The sequence below is a fragment of the Suricata suricatta genome, chromosome 1 (genome assembly GCF_006229205.1).
Source record: "Suricata suricatta isolate VVHF042 chromosome 1, meerkat_22Aug2017_6uvM2_HiC, whole genome shotgun sequence".
In the NCBI taxonomy this organism is placed as follows: domain Eukaryota; kingdom Metazoa; phylum Chordata; class Mammalia; order Carnivora; family Herpestidae; genus Suricata; species Suricata suricatta.
The window spans coordinates 133,573,269-133,588,082 of record NC_043700.1 but is presented as its reverse complement, the minus strand read 5'-3'; the positions used below and the strand labels follow the sequence as shown (position 1 = coordinate 133,588,082).

The window sequence follows — 14,814 nt, the reverse complement described above, 5'->3', positions numbered from 1 at the left end:
GACTAAAACCTACTGCCCCAGATCACCAGATATCCTGCGCACATTCCTGATCCATACTTCAAAAAACTACACAACACTGGCACAGAAATTTGCATTTCAAAGTACACTTGGCCATGTAATATATATTTTCTTTGTTGCTATGGTAAAGTGCAAAATGCCCCCATGTTCACAGCCAACTGCTCTAAAAGATGAATGACTCAGGGAAACTCTGCAAGAAAATGTTGCCTGCCTCTTAGATATTTCCACAATATTCTTGAAGAAAGAGGAAATTGTACATTGAGATACATAACTATTGTCCACTTAGAAACACAAAAGGCCAATTTTATTTCTCAATAGACAATGCAGAAGGAAGGAGAAATTGTCTTTGTCAAGATCGGTCATCTTAGGGGTTGAGCATCTGTTCATCCCATCCTGGTGGAATGAAATCTGTAAAATTTCCTAAATACTTCTGTTAAACTAAAATTTTTACCATGTCAAATATTACTTAAAGTGAATCATTGGGTAAGATAAATAACTTCCCTTCTTTCTGTTTCACAGAATTATCTTTATCATTGTATTATATGGTATAATAGTATTTTACCCGTTTCTAAAAAGGAAACTGTCCTTTGAAACTCTTAAAAGAAGCCTACAACCATGTTTATAGAGACTAGATGACTTTCTATCTCTGACCATGTTTTGTTCTTCACTAGATGCTGTAATAACAATGAAACCCCGTATGACCCTTGTAGTAACAATAGGGCATCTCTTTGTTTTATGCCCCATACCTAAAGTGCATTTCCCCATTAGTATCATGAGCTACTCTTGAAAGAGGACATTATCAAAGAGGCATTTTGTGAGGAATAAAAACCAGCATTTTCATGCACTTTGAAATGGTGTTGCTTCATCACAAAGGGAAGGAAACTTTTTCAATTGGCAGAGAAAGAAGCACTCGTGATTTTTAACTACTAGATGTATTTATTCCTATCAGTGTGTGTTCATGTCTTGCCTCATATTTGCCTGATTAGGATGATTCTTCCCCTGACCAAGAGATCTGGATTCAGTTAAGTTCTCTGCCCATGTATGGTGCTCTCTTAAGAACATCAGGACCTGAAGTGGAAGAGCTCTCGGAGGTTTCCAACTTCACAATGGAAGACATCAACAACAAGAAAATTAGGTATATCACCATTTTGTATTACGTGACAGAATTTTTCAAAATTGTATTAAAACATTTAAGCAACTAACCTGGAGCTCCCTTGAAAGATTTTATTGCTCCATTTTTAATGCTTATTTATTTATTTTTAAAGTATTTTTTAATGTTTATTTCTGAGAGAGAATGAGAGAACGAGAGAGAGAGCGCGCTGAGGAAGGGCAGAGAGAGAGACAGAGACACAGAATCTGAAACAGGCTCTAGGCTCTGAGCTGTCAGTCCAGAGCCCAATGCGGGGCTTGAACCCACAAACTGTGAGATCATGACCAGAGCCACAGTCAGACACTTAACTGACTGAGCCACCCAGGCACCCCAAATGTTTATTTTTGAGAGAGAGCGCGAGCACGAAAGTGAGAGGGGGAGGCAGAGAGAGAGGGAGACACAGAATCTGAAGCAGACTCCAGGCTCTGAGCTGTCAGCACAGAGCCCAAGGCAGGGCTTGAATTCACGGACTGTAAGATCATGACCTGAGCTGAAATCAGATGCTTAACTGACTGAGCCACCAGGCGCCCCTCTATTGCCCCATTTTAAACAAAGATGCAGTCATCTTACTTGGCTTGTCATGTAGCTCATTCATTTGATTCTTGTCCTTACTTCTGTAGGTACTCAGCTGTGTATGAGACCGATGGTAATCTGGTTACTGATAGCTTCCATTTCTCTGTCTCTGATATGGACCACCACCATCTAGACAATCAGATGTTTACCATCACTATCACTCCTGTTGAGAATCCACCTCCAGTCATTGCTTTTGCTGACCTCATCACGGTAAACAATTCTCAGATCAATGAACAGTGAGTGCTATAGAGAGCTGGAATCTGTGCTGATGTAAATACAGGATTTCTACCAGAATTGGCTGCCAAGTTCTTTCCCCAAAGTATTAAGCCAATACCGTCAAGATGTGCATAGTTTTTAATCATGAATTTTTTCAAAAAGTATGAAAAATTATATGTCGAAGATCAAATAATTATATTTATATTGATTAGTCAAAAATATTTATGTGCTAGGCATAAATGCTAGACATGTGTAATATTTTGTATACTGTGCTAAATGTGTATAGTAGTGGGAGTGAAATTACAAATGTAATATATCTTTTAGGAGTTAAACATCTAATGTTTCTAAGAACTAAAATTTGGGGATATGGACAATGTCCCTAAGTCACTTCTTAAGTCAATACTAATATTACAGTGGGGGGGGGGAGGATGGGGGCCATATGATATATCCCAATCAGTAGGTCACCCAGACCTGAGTTCAAGTGCTGGTTCTGTTACTAGCTGAGTGGCTCTGGTCTAATTAGTTATATACGTCTTAGCTTCCATTCCCTCATCTTTGTAACTGCTCCTGTCACATAGAGGATTGCTCTGATGGTTAACAGAATGGCATATAAAAGCCCTCAGTACCTAACAACACATGGTAGGGACTCCGTAAGAGTTAATTCTGGGTCTGTGGCCTGCTCTCTGTATGTACCGTAAGGCTAAAATGCAGGAGCTTTTCTGGTTTTATCAAGCAAATGATATTCATAAAACTGAGTTGTTTCTAAATGGCTTTGATATTCCATACCTTGGGGAACCCATTTGGACCTTCTCCATTCCTAGAGTCAGGGTGACCTGATACGTTGTACTAGATCTCCCTACATTAGGCCTAGAGTTGTTCAGAGTGAAACGGCTTGGTCATGTCCAGCAGGCTAGCAAAAAGCACCAGGGACAGGTTGCAGAGTTAGCATACAAAACAGGGCCCTAAAAGAAAAAGTTAGTCTAAGCAACTGCTTTTACTGATACTGATTTACTTTCCTCTTTAACACTGAGATAAGCCCTAGCTTTCAGGTATGGCGAGGCCTGTCTTCCTGCACACCTATCAACATATCCTGTGAGGGGATAAGTGGGACTTTTATTCTGGATGGGAGCACCTGTGGGACAGTCACCCTCACAGGATCTGAGGGAGAACAGGATAGATCATTCTCTAGCTGCAGGCTTTTGAATGTTGATAGGGAAGAAAGGCGGCCGTCCTGCTGTGCAGCTGTGCCGAGGTGGGTGATTGGAATGGGCCAGAGCTGCTTTATAACCAGATCCATCACTGAAGCAAGCACAACTCTGAAGGGAGACACAGAGGTCGTAGTGTCTGAGTGTAGCTTTGAGAGGCGCTGAAAGATTGCCTGGCTCCAGCAGCATGCACATCCTTCATCTCGACTGTAGAGAATCTGCCTCCTCAAAGAAGTGGAATTGATGCTGGAAGGTCACCCCAGGCAGCACTTTTCAATTCAGTTCTTTTTATTACAGTTCTGTGCAACCGCCCAAGGACTGTACAATCTTTTCTTTCTTAGGTGGACGAGGGCGGGAGAGCCCCACTCTCATTTCACCATTTCTTTGCTGCTGACGATCAGGACAACCTCCAGGGAGACGCCGTCATTAAACTAAGTGCTCTGCCCAAATATGGCTGCATTGAGAACACAGGAACAGGTACCAGCAGTAGCTTTGCTGTGGAATTGTTCTGGACCTGGAAAGAAGGGAGGGTGGAGGGAGGTGACTGCCTTCAGTGAAACCTGGAGGTGGAGGATGAATGGAGGAATGGATCCATGTCAAGGAAATGGGAGGAAGGAAGCTTTCATTCACTCAAAAATTTACTGAGCATTTTTAAGCACTCATGGTATATCAGTAAACAAAACAGATAGAAACCCCTACCTTCACGTTGCCTTCGGACGTGGCAGGGGGAGACAGATAAGAAACCTCACAAATGAGAAGATTGTGTAAGATGTTAGGAGGTATGTCCGTGCTAAGAGAGAAAACTAGAGCAGGGCAGAAGATCTGGAGTGCACACAATGGGGACAGAGAGGCTTGTGGATTGCACTCAGACCTGAGTGTCAAGGAAATAAGAAGTCCTCTCTCTTCATTGTGAGGCAGCGGCAGTTTAGCTGGACCATAGCTTATGTCTCAGCTCCTTCTAAGGATATGACATGAATTGAAATGCTAGCTTGTCTATCTGTGACCCTCTCCTCAACATCCCTCCCCCTCCACCATCTGCCCTGGACGCAGTGCCCTTGACGGTTATCAGAGGCAAGGAGAGGCGAGCAGGCATGTGCTGTCCACAGGCCCTCTGAGACCGAGGTGACTGGCAGTTCAGACAGCTCCTGGCAGGTTACTGTGTTGCTGTCTCTGCAGTGAGATTCCTGAATGCCAGCGCTTGGCTCTAATTGGTGTGCGGCCAGCAGCTCGCAGGGAGAGGCCTTTCACTGAAGGTGTCTATGGCCAGCATGGTGCCTGGGATCTGAGCCTGGTTACCAGAAATCCATTTAGCGGTGGCCGTGTTTTCCTATAGAAAATCTCAGGTCCTTTCCCCATCTTGCCTTTCATTGTGTGCACTTAGATTTGTTTATCACTGAATTTGATTTATCTCAACCAATGTTTGTGTTAGATACCAAGAATGTAAAGATGAGTGAGCCACAGCCCTGCCTTGAAAGGGAGACAGATATGAAGACTGATAATTACACTAAACAAAATGCTGGGCAGGGAGAGGGACAAACCCTGAGAACATACAGAGGACAAAACAATTAATTTTGCCTGAGACGGCAGGAAAGGCTGAGGAAGTGACATTCGCACTAGAACTTGAAGGGTTAGTGGGAGTCTCACTGTGGGCAGAAGGAAGAGCTTGGGCGAAGGTGGGAAATCATGAAATGGTAGTTGCCCCTTTGCCCTTCTCTCTGCGGTTCTTATTAAGCCTTCCTAACATGGTTTTGTGTTAACCTGGAATGCATGCAAAGCAATACATCACTGATCTAGAAGTCAAATTTCTGGCAAGCCTCAGCTCTCTAAAAAAGTGATTCTCAAACCTTACTGTGTGTGAGACTCACCTGGAGGGCTCGTGAAAGCAGTTTCCCAGGCAACAAGCCCAGAGTTCCTATCTGCAGAGGCTGGTGAGGCCCGTGCATTTATATTTCTCCCTGGCCCATAGGCGATGCCCCTGCCGTTGACCCAGGTACCACACGAGGAGAATCACGGCTCTATGTTAGTATGAGCCTGGAAGTAAGGAGAAGATGGTCAGGGGGTTGGGGGTGGGGGGTGAGGGGGTGCAAATAATTATCCCAAAACAATTTAAGGACTCTAGCCTTTGCTCCATGGGTATTCAGAACTGAGCCTGTTTTGTGTATATGAAACTAACTCCCTAGATTCAGAATCCAGCAGATCAGCCTAATGCCTTTTTAAAAATATTAGATACTGTTTTAACTTCTTACCAGCAAGACGTGAAGAAACAGAATAATTCTATTGTTAGGTATAAAATCTAACAGCATGGGCTCTACATTCATGTAGCACCAGCACAAAGAGAACAGGACTCACCTTGTTGCCTGTAGGGCATACAAGACTATGTTCCAGTGCAAGGCAGTAATAGATGTTCGTAATGATAGCCTGCATGCATCGAGAACTGTTTAATTTGTGCATAGTATGTTCTGCTTAAGAAGGCAAGGAAGCAAAATAAGAATGATTTATGTGAAAAAAGGAGAAGATGCAATTTTTAAATTTTTTTAAAGGTAAGCTCCACACCCAATGTCAGACTCAAACCCACAACCCCGAGATCAAGAGTGAAATGTTCTGCCAACTGAGCCAGCCAGTTGCCCCTAGACGATACAGTTCTAAAACTTGGAAGGGTTGGTGCTGACAGCTTCAGTGACAGATTCACTTGTTGAACAGCATGTTTTCCAGTGACCAAAAAGAAGTCATTATTCTATTTGAGTATATGTTTAGGCATCATTTAGTTTGCTTAGGCTCATTGACCCAAATAAAGAAGTCACATTTCTAAATTTTGTAGTGACAAATGTAAAAGGAAAATAAAAATTTGAAGGAATTACATACAGCACTTCCTTCTGGAAACAGTAAACTGTATGTCCTAGGTCACTGGTCACTGAGACTCTCTTCTATGCTATGTTCTGATGTCAAGAAGAATTAAACTGCTGGGTAAAATCTAAGAAAATTCACGTCATTGAAGAAGAAACAATTGTCCTGAGCTCTTACTTCAAACAAATTACAAATAAAATGTTTTCATTCTTTGTCTTTCTGTTGGGGGGTTAACAAAAAAGATGATACGATCTATAATTCAGGAAGTCAGTGGCCTTTTGATTTATGGTCTGATCTTTGCAAAGGGCCATGGAAGAGAGAAAAAGAAAGCTTTGTTGTTTTGAGATCTTCTATATACACTTTTCTTTCTTGACATGTATCCAGGGAATGTTTGAAGACACAGGGATTTCTTTTCTTTTTCTCCTCTCTTTAGAAGAAAATGTGGTAACAGTTTAAAATCAATCAATTAGAGAGACTCAGACCAAAGAAGAAACAAGTCATCTATCATGGAGACACTGCTTACTTTCCCCGTTGGCCTTTTCCAGTGTTTGGTTGGGGTTGGTATGAAAAGAAGAGTGAACCAGAACCTACTCTGTCTCTCAAGCTCTGAATGGTACTTGAGAATCTCAGTGCCTGAATGGTACCTAAGCTCTGAATAGTCCCCAAGCATCTCAGTAGCCCTACTGTACCATCCCAGGGTCTAAGTTCTGACCCATGGGGAGGTTTCCTTAAGGAATGTGGGCAAATGAAAACATGCTTAACAAGGTATTTCTTGAATAAAAAGGTATACAGTTAACCTTTTTTTATATAGAGAAGGAGGCTTCTTCTTGCAGGATGTTCTAGGCATAGTGCTTTTGAAATTGACTAAAGCTTAAGGTAGAACCTTTGCTGTTGTGTCATTACTTGCCCCAGGATTTACTTTATCACAGATTTCTAACAAAACAACAGCTATATAAAATAGTAACACTCTGAGTGCCTTCATGCATATTATCTCATTTGATTCCCCATCGAAACAGCAGGGTAGGTATAACCATGTGTTGATGAGAAACAGTTGGGACACTGGGATCCAACCCCAAGCCTTATATTTCTAGTCTTTTGCCCTTTCCATTCTCCATTTTTATCCTCTAATGAATTTTCGTCTTTTGTTGATAATAGTGTCATGTTTCCTAGTTCAGCCTAGTAAGCAGGAACTGAGGGATCAAGGTAAACACTTTTCTCTCGATGTTGATGCAGGTGATCGTTTTGGCCCTGGAGCTGCCAGTGAGCTGGAGGCATCATTCCCTATTCAAGATGTCCTTGAAAACTACATTTACTACTTTCAAAGTGTCCACGAAAGCATTGAGCCTACCCATGACATTTTTAGTTTTTATGTAAGTGATGGAAACAGTCGTTCAGAAATCCACAGCATCAATATCACCATTGAGGTAAAGACTTTAAAGTTGGAAAAGTTGGGCCTTTGATGACAATATCCCATGATTAGATAGCTCTATATGAACTCAAAAGCAAAAAAGATTGCATTTGACCTTCAGTTTTAGAGATCAATTTAAAAATATAACCCTGACCTTTAGGAAACTTGTAGAATTAAGGCTGGCATTTGGGGATGGTCTGACTTCGAAATCTGAATTTTCACTTCAGAGTAAAATGTATTCATTCTTTGTAAGAACAGTTTGTGAGGGTAATACAAGAGAAACCCTGACAATCTCCTATTTAGACAAAAACTAACATATGCCTCTTTTCCCCTGAAATTGTTGTGTGTAGTTCTATATACATATTTGCCTTTTCTTATATTTTTAATGCATTTATTTGTTAAATTGTAACATCAAAGAAAAGTGTTCCTTGATGCTGTATTTATTCTAGTCTGAGTAATTACATAGCTTTCTCTACCAGCCCAGGGAGAGAGAAAGATAAAAGATAAGACTCAGCGTGGAATACCCTCAGCTTGGGAAAATATCCTCAGTACCCTACCCTTCAGGGATCAGAAAGGGGGGACTGGCACAGGGTCAGGGAGACCCTGAGAAACTCGCACTTTTAAATATGATGTCTTTCTATACTACTGTGATATTTTGGCAGCTAAGACAATTTTGATTTCAAAGAATGTGCTCTTTTGTACCCCAAATATGCTTGCACTTCTTCAGCCACATGTCCATATTTTGGGTCTGAAAAACATGATCATTGTGCCTGTGGAAAATATCTGAGAAGATCTCTGTAGAATGTTAGTTTCTTTTCAAGGGGACATTTTGCTTGTGTGGTTTGCTGTCTTTCCAAACTAATCGTTTTGGTTAGGAATTGAAGATGGTGACACACATGACCTGCTATTTCGATAGTGAAAATTGGTGTGACCATGTTACTTTATGTGAATAAGGTGCATTTTCTTTCTTCTTAAACCAATATGTGTGTGGGACCTGATATTTTATACTTTAATCAGAGGAAGAATGATGAGCCTCCCAGGATGACCTTGCGGCCCCTTGGTGTGCAGCTAAGCTCGGGAGTAGTGATAAGCAATTCTTCATTGAGCCTGCAAGACCTGGACACTCCGGATAATGAGCTGGTTTTTGTATTGACAAAAAAGCCCGACCACGGTAGGACACAATTGCTATGGCAAGCTTCTTAATTGAGATGCGCAATGGGTTTTTAGAATAAACACATAGATCTCTGTTGATTATTCCTCCACCTCACCTGTACATAGTCCATTCTTTGCATCAAAGTATCATCAGATTCACAGCTAGCCCGTATTCTTTGGGGTCACAGGAGATACCAGTTGCTCTAAAAGCCTGAATCCTAGGTAATTTGGCATATCTGAAATTCAATTTCAGCTGTTTTCTTGCTTCCCTATATAACCTCAGGCAAAATGGATTTAGAGTCCTCTTGTCAGAGTAGGGCTTCATTGCTTGATAATCCTGGACCATCTCATGCAAGGAACAGCGTGGCAGCCTTGTTATTAATTGCACAAGGTGCACTTCAGGTTAGAGGTATGCTAGATATCTTTATGAGCTTGTTCCTTTTGCAAAGAAAGCACTTTTCCTGATTAAAGTAGAGGTAAAAACCACCCTGGGAATCTTTTACCTACTTGTTTTCTAAGTGCCATCCCTTTAGTACTAGCTAAAGCTTATGGAACTTTCATCTCCCACATGGTATCCTAGTGGATCATGGCACCCTTGATCTTTTAATGATGAAGTTGTTGCTGTTGATGGAAGGTTAATAGAAGAGTCTCTTGGTCATTGGTTTTATTGTCCCTTTCTTCACTTTCACTTTCTTTAATGAAACGCTTTAACTGTCCCATTGTGATACACATGACCCTTGAAGACTGGAAAAGATGCCTCCACCCAAAGAGGTCCTGTGTCTTTCCGGATTGAAAAGGAATTTAAAACACAGTCCCTTCTCCCATCCCAGATGCCCTAGAAGGAAGGCAGCAAGTGAAGAGTGCCATTTTCACTTTGCAGAAGGGGAAAATAAGGTTAGGTAATGGAGTGAGCTTGAATTCATGGAGGGTTATTTGACTCCTAAGCCTCTATATTAGCACATCCATGGTGTCTCCTTAAGAGACTTTTAAACAGGAAAAGTAGGATTTTATCATCTTTATTTGTAGATGACCACAGGGCAACACCGTGTGATTACATAGAAAATTCTGAGTTGTTGGCCATTTATGTGTGTGGGACACCAAGAGCCTCTGAGCTACTTGACATTTTACCCAGGCTCATGCTAGCTGACAAAATCAAGCCAAGTTTTGGTGCCATATATATTCTACCCCTTTTTCTTTGTTTTTCTTTACTTCTTTCCTCAGGTCATCTGCTCTGGAGGCAAAGTGCTTCTGAGCCTCTGGCCAACGGGAGGGTTTTAGCTCAGGGCTCCTCCTTTACCTACCAGGACATCCTGGCTGGGCTGGTCGGGTACATGCCTGGTGGTCCTGGTGTGGCGGTGGATGAGTTCCAGTTCTCCCTCACGGACGGCCTCCACACGGACACAGGGAGGATGGAGATATACATAGAGCTGCCCACAAGCAGCACCCCCTACTTGGCTGTAAACCGAGGCCTCCAGCTCTCAGAAGGTACCACAGGAATGGAAGAGAGTGGCTGTGGTCCCTCTGTCCTTATTTCTTCCTTGTCAGTGTGCATGTCTGTTCTGTGGGAGGATAGTGAAGTAGGCATTCAGAACTCAGGGAGACTGGAGGTGGGGCGAGCTGTCCTTTTAAGTTTGAATTCATGGAGGGAATTTTGACTTCTAGGTCACTATATTATGCTATATTACACTAACAGTCGTGACTGACTAATGTGAATCTCTTAAAGTCTTTGAACAAGATGCCTATGTCTGAGAATTCGAGAAAAGATTGAGAAGAGCTTATAGTTCTTCCAAGACCCTCAGAAACCTTAATTTATCCAGCTACTTGTAGGACCAGGTTTCCAAGAACAGGGCCACTGCCCAACCAACCCAAGAGCCGAAGCGGCAGCAGCAGCAGCAGCAACAATAACAACAACAAAAGAAATCAAGCTGAAGTTTCAAGATGTTTATTTAAAAAAAAAGTACATGGGGAGGTATGGGCAGCAATTGGGAAACCATCATACATCAAAAGAGATTATGAAAATAATTGAGAGTCATTAGATATGATGTCTGAGGGTCTAACATTCACAATTTTGTCTACCTATAAGCAGCACTGAAAGACCTGGGACACATGTCAGTCTCAAAGTCAGTTTATGGTAGGGAGCTAGTGAGGTAGAAAGTGGGCCTTCTTTTTTTTTTTTTTTTATGAAAGAGATACAGTACGAACAGGGGAAGGTCAAAGAGAGGAGACACAGAATCTGAAGCAGGCTCCAGGCTCTGAGCTAGTTGTCAGCACAGAGCCTGATGCAGGGCTCAAACCCACGAATTGCAAGATCATGACCTGAGCCGAAGCCAGACGCTTACCTGACTGAGCCGCCCAAGGACCCCAGAGAGTAGGCCTTTTGCCCACAGAACATCTACATCTCACTGGAGTCCTGTTTGTTTAGCTACTCTTTGTGTGTCTCTCTCTCACACACACACACTTATATAATTACATAAATATATTTTATATATATATATTTAATGTTTATTTAATTTTGAGAGAGAGCAAGAGGGGGAGGCAGAGAGATGGGGACAGAGGATCTGAAGTGGGCTCTGCACTGACAGTAGAGAGCACAATGTGGGACTTGAACTCGTGAACTGCTAGATTATGACTTGAGCCTAAGTTGGTCTCTCAACCAACTGAGCCACCCAGGTGCCTCACATGTATTTTGTAATGAAAATTATATGGTATAATGGTATTTGAAACTTTGGAGATTCCTAAAGATCCCAATTATTTGGTCTGAGATTTAACTTTACCATATTTATAAGCTAGTGACTTAGCCTGTTACTGATTCGTGAGTGCTGGTAGAAGACTGGAGGATCCGGGGTCAGAGACAAAGTACTTTGTTACTCACAGCACAACCAGGCAGCATTGCCATCGGCAAGTTTGCATCATCTCCCTCTGCACACCAAGTCTGGTGGAGATGACACAGAAGACCCAGATGGGTACCGTCTCATGCAATGGGACGCATTACAGAAGAGGAGCACAGAGCATGGGCATCTCCCCCTGTTATAGTGACAGTAAGAAAGCCTGATCTCTGTCCCAGAGGACAGACTCCATCCCTTAGGGCCACTTGCTGAGAACAGCCTGGGGAAAGAAGAGCTAGGCCTTGCACTGTTGGCATTACCCAGCAAGAGCACACAGGATGCTCAAGGCCTGGACAGACACCAGGATGTATTACTCAAGAAGGACTAAGATCTGCTTTACCAGAATTTACTAGGCTTGACAAGGCCCAGCACTCAGGTCTCCCTGTTTTGTAATTCTTGTCAAAACTGATTTTAACTCTTTGGTCTGAGATGGCAACAAGATATATTTGTAAGCATATGTGGAGCTGTCTCTTATGATTTGATGATCCTGAAGACAATGAATAAATTGGGGCATCTGGGTGGTTAATTGGTTAAGTATCAGACTCTTGATTTTGGCTCAGGTCATAATCTCACAGTTCATGAGTTTGAGCCCCGCATCAGGCTCAGTACTGACAGTGCAGAGCCTGCTTGGGATTCTCTCTCTCTCTCTTTTTCTCTCTCTCTCTCTTTCTCTCTCTCTCTCTCTCTCTCTCTCTCTCTCTCTCTGACCCTCCACTACTTACTTTCTATCTCTCTCTCTCAAAATAAATAAATAAGCACTTAAAAAATAGACAGAAAATAAGTTAGGTCCAAAGAGGTTTCATCATAGATCTACAGTGCCTACATATTGGGAGGGATAACTGGTAGGTCACAGTCAAGAGAGCATAGGGAGAGTAATGATTAACAAACTGGGAGGTTGGGACTATTTCACTTAAGGAGATTAAAATTTCTGCGTCAGGAGACCAAGAAGGGCAAGCAAGCACCTGGTACTTACTTAAGCCCAGGAAATGTGTGATAATTTAGTCTCTAGCCTCCCAAAACCACTTGACATACTCTTCAGAGGCAAGGATGGGCAGTGACCTACCCTCTCCCATTCTCTCCCAGGGTCTGTAGCACGCATCACAGAACAGCACTTGAGAGTGACCGATACTGATTCAGATGACCGTCAGGTGATGTACATCATGAAAGAAGATCCTGGCGCCGGGCACCTGCAGATTGTAAAGCATGAGAATCCGGAGCAAATCTCCGTTAATGGCCCCATCCGGAGCTTCACCCAGGCTGACATTAGCCAAGGTCAGCTAGCTTGCTTCCTCCTGTCCAGACGTCTTCAGGGTCCACCCACCCACAGTAGCAAAATAGGAGTTCAATGCCTGGTAGCTAATGGCAGCAAACTGCACTCTTTGTTTTGAGTAAGAGCTGAGTTATAGTTTCATTTATTCTTTCTTGTCTCCTCAATTTTTTGTTTAAAAAAAAACTATCCTTCTTGGCTAAAATGTGTTCATGCTTTGACATAGCATTGATGAAATTTGGGGCAATTATGGAGGAAAAAAATCACTTTGACTTGCTATGATGCTAGAAAGTGTGTGCGGGAGAGAGAAAAGAAAAAGAAGTGAATTGGGATGGATTAAGGTGAAAATTATGTCTGCCTTAGGTGAACAATTTATATCTCTTTTCGGCTCCCCAAAGAGCACAAGTTAATGAACTAAGCAAAATGGAAGGGCATAAATCGGAGCTGCCTGGGGGAGATTACATAGCTCATCCCTCCTCCAGGAAATGCTGATGTAATGTAAAAGCATAAATGTTAAATGCTACGTAGTTACTGTACAGTTCTTTCAGGGGTAAAAGAAAAAAAAAGAAAAATGTTACATAATAGGGAGAAAAAGTAATCCAAATCCAAAGTCATATGATGATGTGCAAATGCATTCAGGAGCAGAAATAATGGTCTTGTCCATGCATTAACACTCAAAATGGGTAGCAGCTAAATTCTCACTGGACCTTTCTGCACTTTACTGAAGGGGACAGAATAGACAAAGGGATAGTAATTTCTTAGTTATTCCTTGCCTCAGTGTCTCTTTTTTAAAGCTGAGGCCAGGCACCGCTCCCCAGATGTTTGGCTGTATTTACATTGCCAGGTACTTAGAAGTGAGGCTGTGGCTGAACAAAAATGTAACGTGTTGTGCTTCTCCCTTTCTATCCTTTTGACTTTGATGTAGAGTTTGTTTACCTGTTAGTTTTTTGGTCGGTTGTATCCAGTGTTGTTTCAAAAATGAGTTACAGCTGCTCTGGGAAATGGGAGTGATGAGCTCTGGGGGAACACAGGCTGCAACTCCCTGTCCCTTGCCCTCTGACGTGGGTCTATAACCAATGATGTGGGTGGTGTTCCTGCACGTTTTCCATGTGGGCAGCTTGTTGAGCTGGTGACTCATGAGACTTAGAACCTTTCACAAAAGCTGAGCCTCAACCATAAAGCAGTGCTCCTTGGGGTGATTTTATTATGAGTGTTTTTTATTACGAGGAAGTCAATAGTGGGAGGGGAAAGGGAGGAATTGAAAACTTTAGATTAAAATGTCTAAAGCAATATCAAAGTGAGGAAGGTGTTAATTGATTCACTGGTGTGAATACCAATCAGATTCCCACCTCATGCTTCAGAAATAAGAGTAGAAAGCACTAATAGTGAATCTTTATTTTCTTGTCCTTTTTTATAGGCCAAATAGAATACAGTCATGAGAAAGGAGAATCTGGTGGGAGCTTTGCTTTTAAATTTGATGTGGTCGATGGAGAAGGCAACACATTGATTGGCCAGTCATTTTCCATCAGTGTTTTGGGTAAGGGGGCATTGGGTTTCTAAAAATATTCCAGCAGCTCTGGGGTTATATGTCTGCACTGTGCTCACCTTGAGTCTGGAACCTTTCCTTTACCCAGCCCCCATGGGAATCTGGAATACTGTCCCCTATGCTGCGTGAAGCTCCAGACCCTTTGTGTACCCTCTGATTTGACTCCTGGGCACCAGGCCCAGAACTGAAGAATAGAAGCTGAAAGCATCCCCTTTCAAATCACTATTTCTGATATTTTCAGAAGACAATTCCCCACCAGTCCTCACCACCAACAAAGGGTTGGTCTTGGATGAGAACTCAGTGAAGAAGATCACCACTCTGCAGCTCTCTGCCGTGGACCAGGAGAGTAAGCCCACGGAACTCATCTATAGAATCACTCGACAGCCCGAGCTGGGCCATCTGGAGCATGCGGCATCACCCGGTAAGCCTATTGCCTATGGCTTCATCAAACCAAAAGTTGGGATTTAGTAAGTGTTGGGGGTAAGCCACACACACTTAGAATCTGCCTTTGTTAGTATTTACTGTCTGCATTACTAATTTTGACCATTAT

General features: G+C 42.4%; 1 protein-coding gene across 1 annotated transcript in view; it reads left to right on the top strand.

Annotated features, from left to right (window-relative positions):
* FRAS1 (Fraser extracellular matrix complex subunit 1) overlaps positions 1-14,814 on the top strand; it is a 273,045-nt gene that overhangs the window by 178,485 nt on the left and 79,746 nt on the right. Inside the window, exons 38-46 of the mRNA XM_029951708.1 lie at positions 1,005-1,153; positions 1,789-1,951; positions 3,504-3,639; positions 7,240-7,430; positions 8,432-8,585; positions 9,788-10,051; positions 12,535-12,723; positions 14,136-14,255; positions 14,506-14,685. Coding sequence (XP_029807568.1) covers positions 1,005-1,153; positions 1,789-1,951; positions 3,504-3,639; positions 7,240-7,430; positions 8,432-8,585; positions 9,788-10,051; positions 12,535-12,723; positions 14,136-14,255; positions 14,506-14,685 — 1,546 coding nt within the window. The remainder of the gene's footprint in view (positions 1-1,004; positions 1,154-1,788; positions 1,952-3,503; positions 3,640-7,239; positions 7,431-8,431; positions 8,586-9,787; positions 10,052-12,534; positions 12,724-14,135; positions 14,256-14,505; positions 14,686-14,814) is intronic.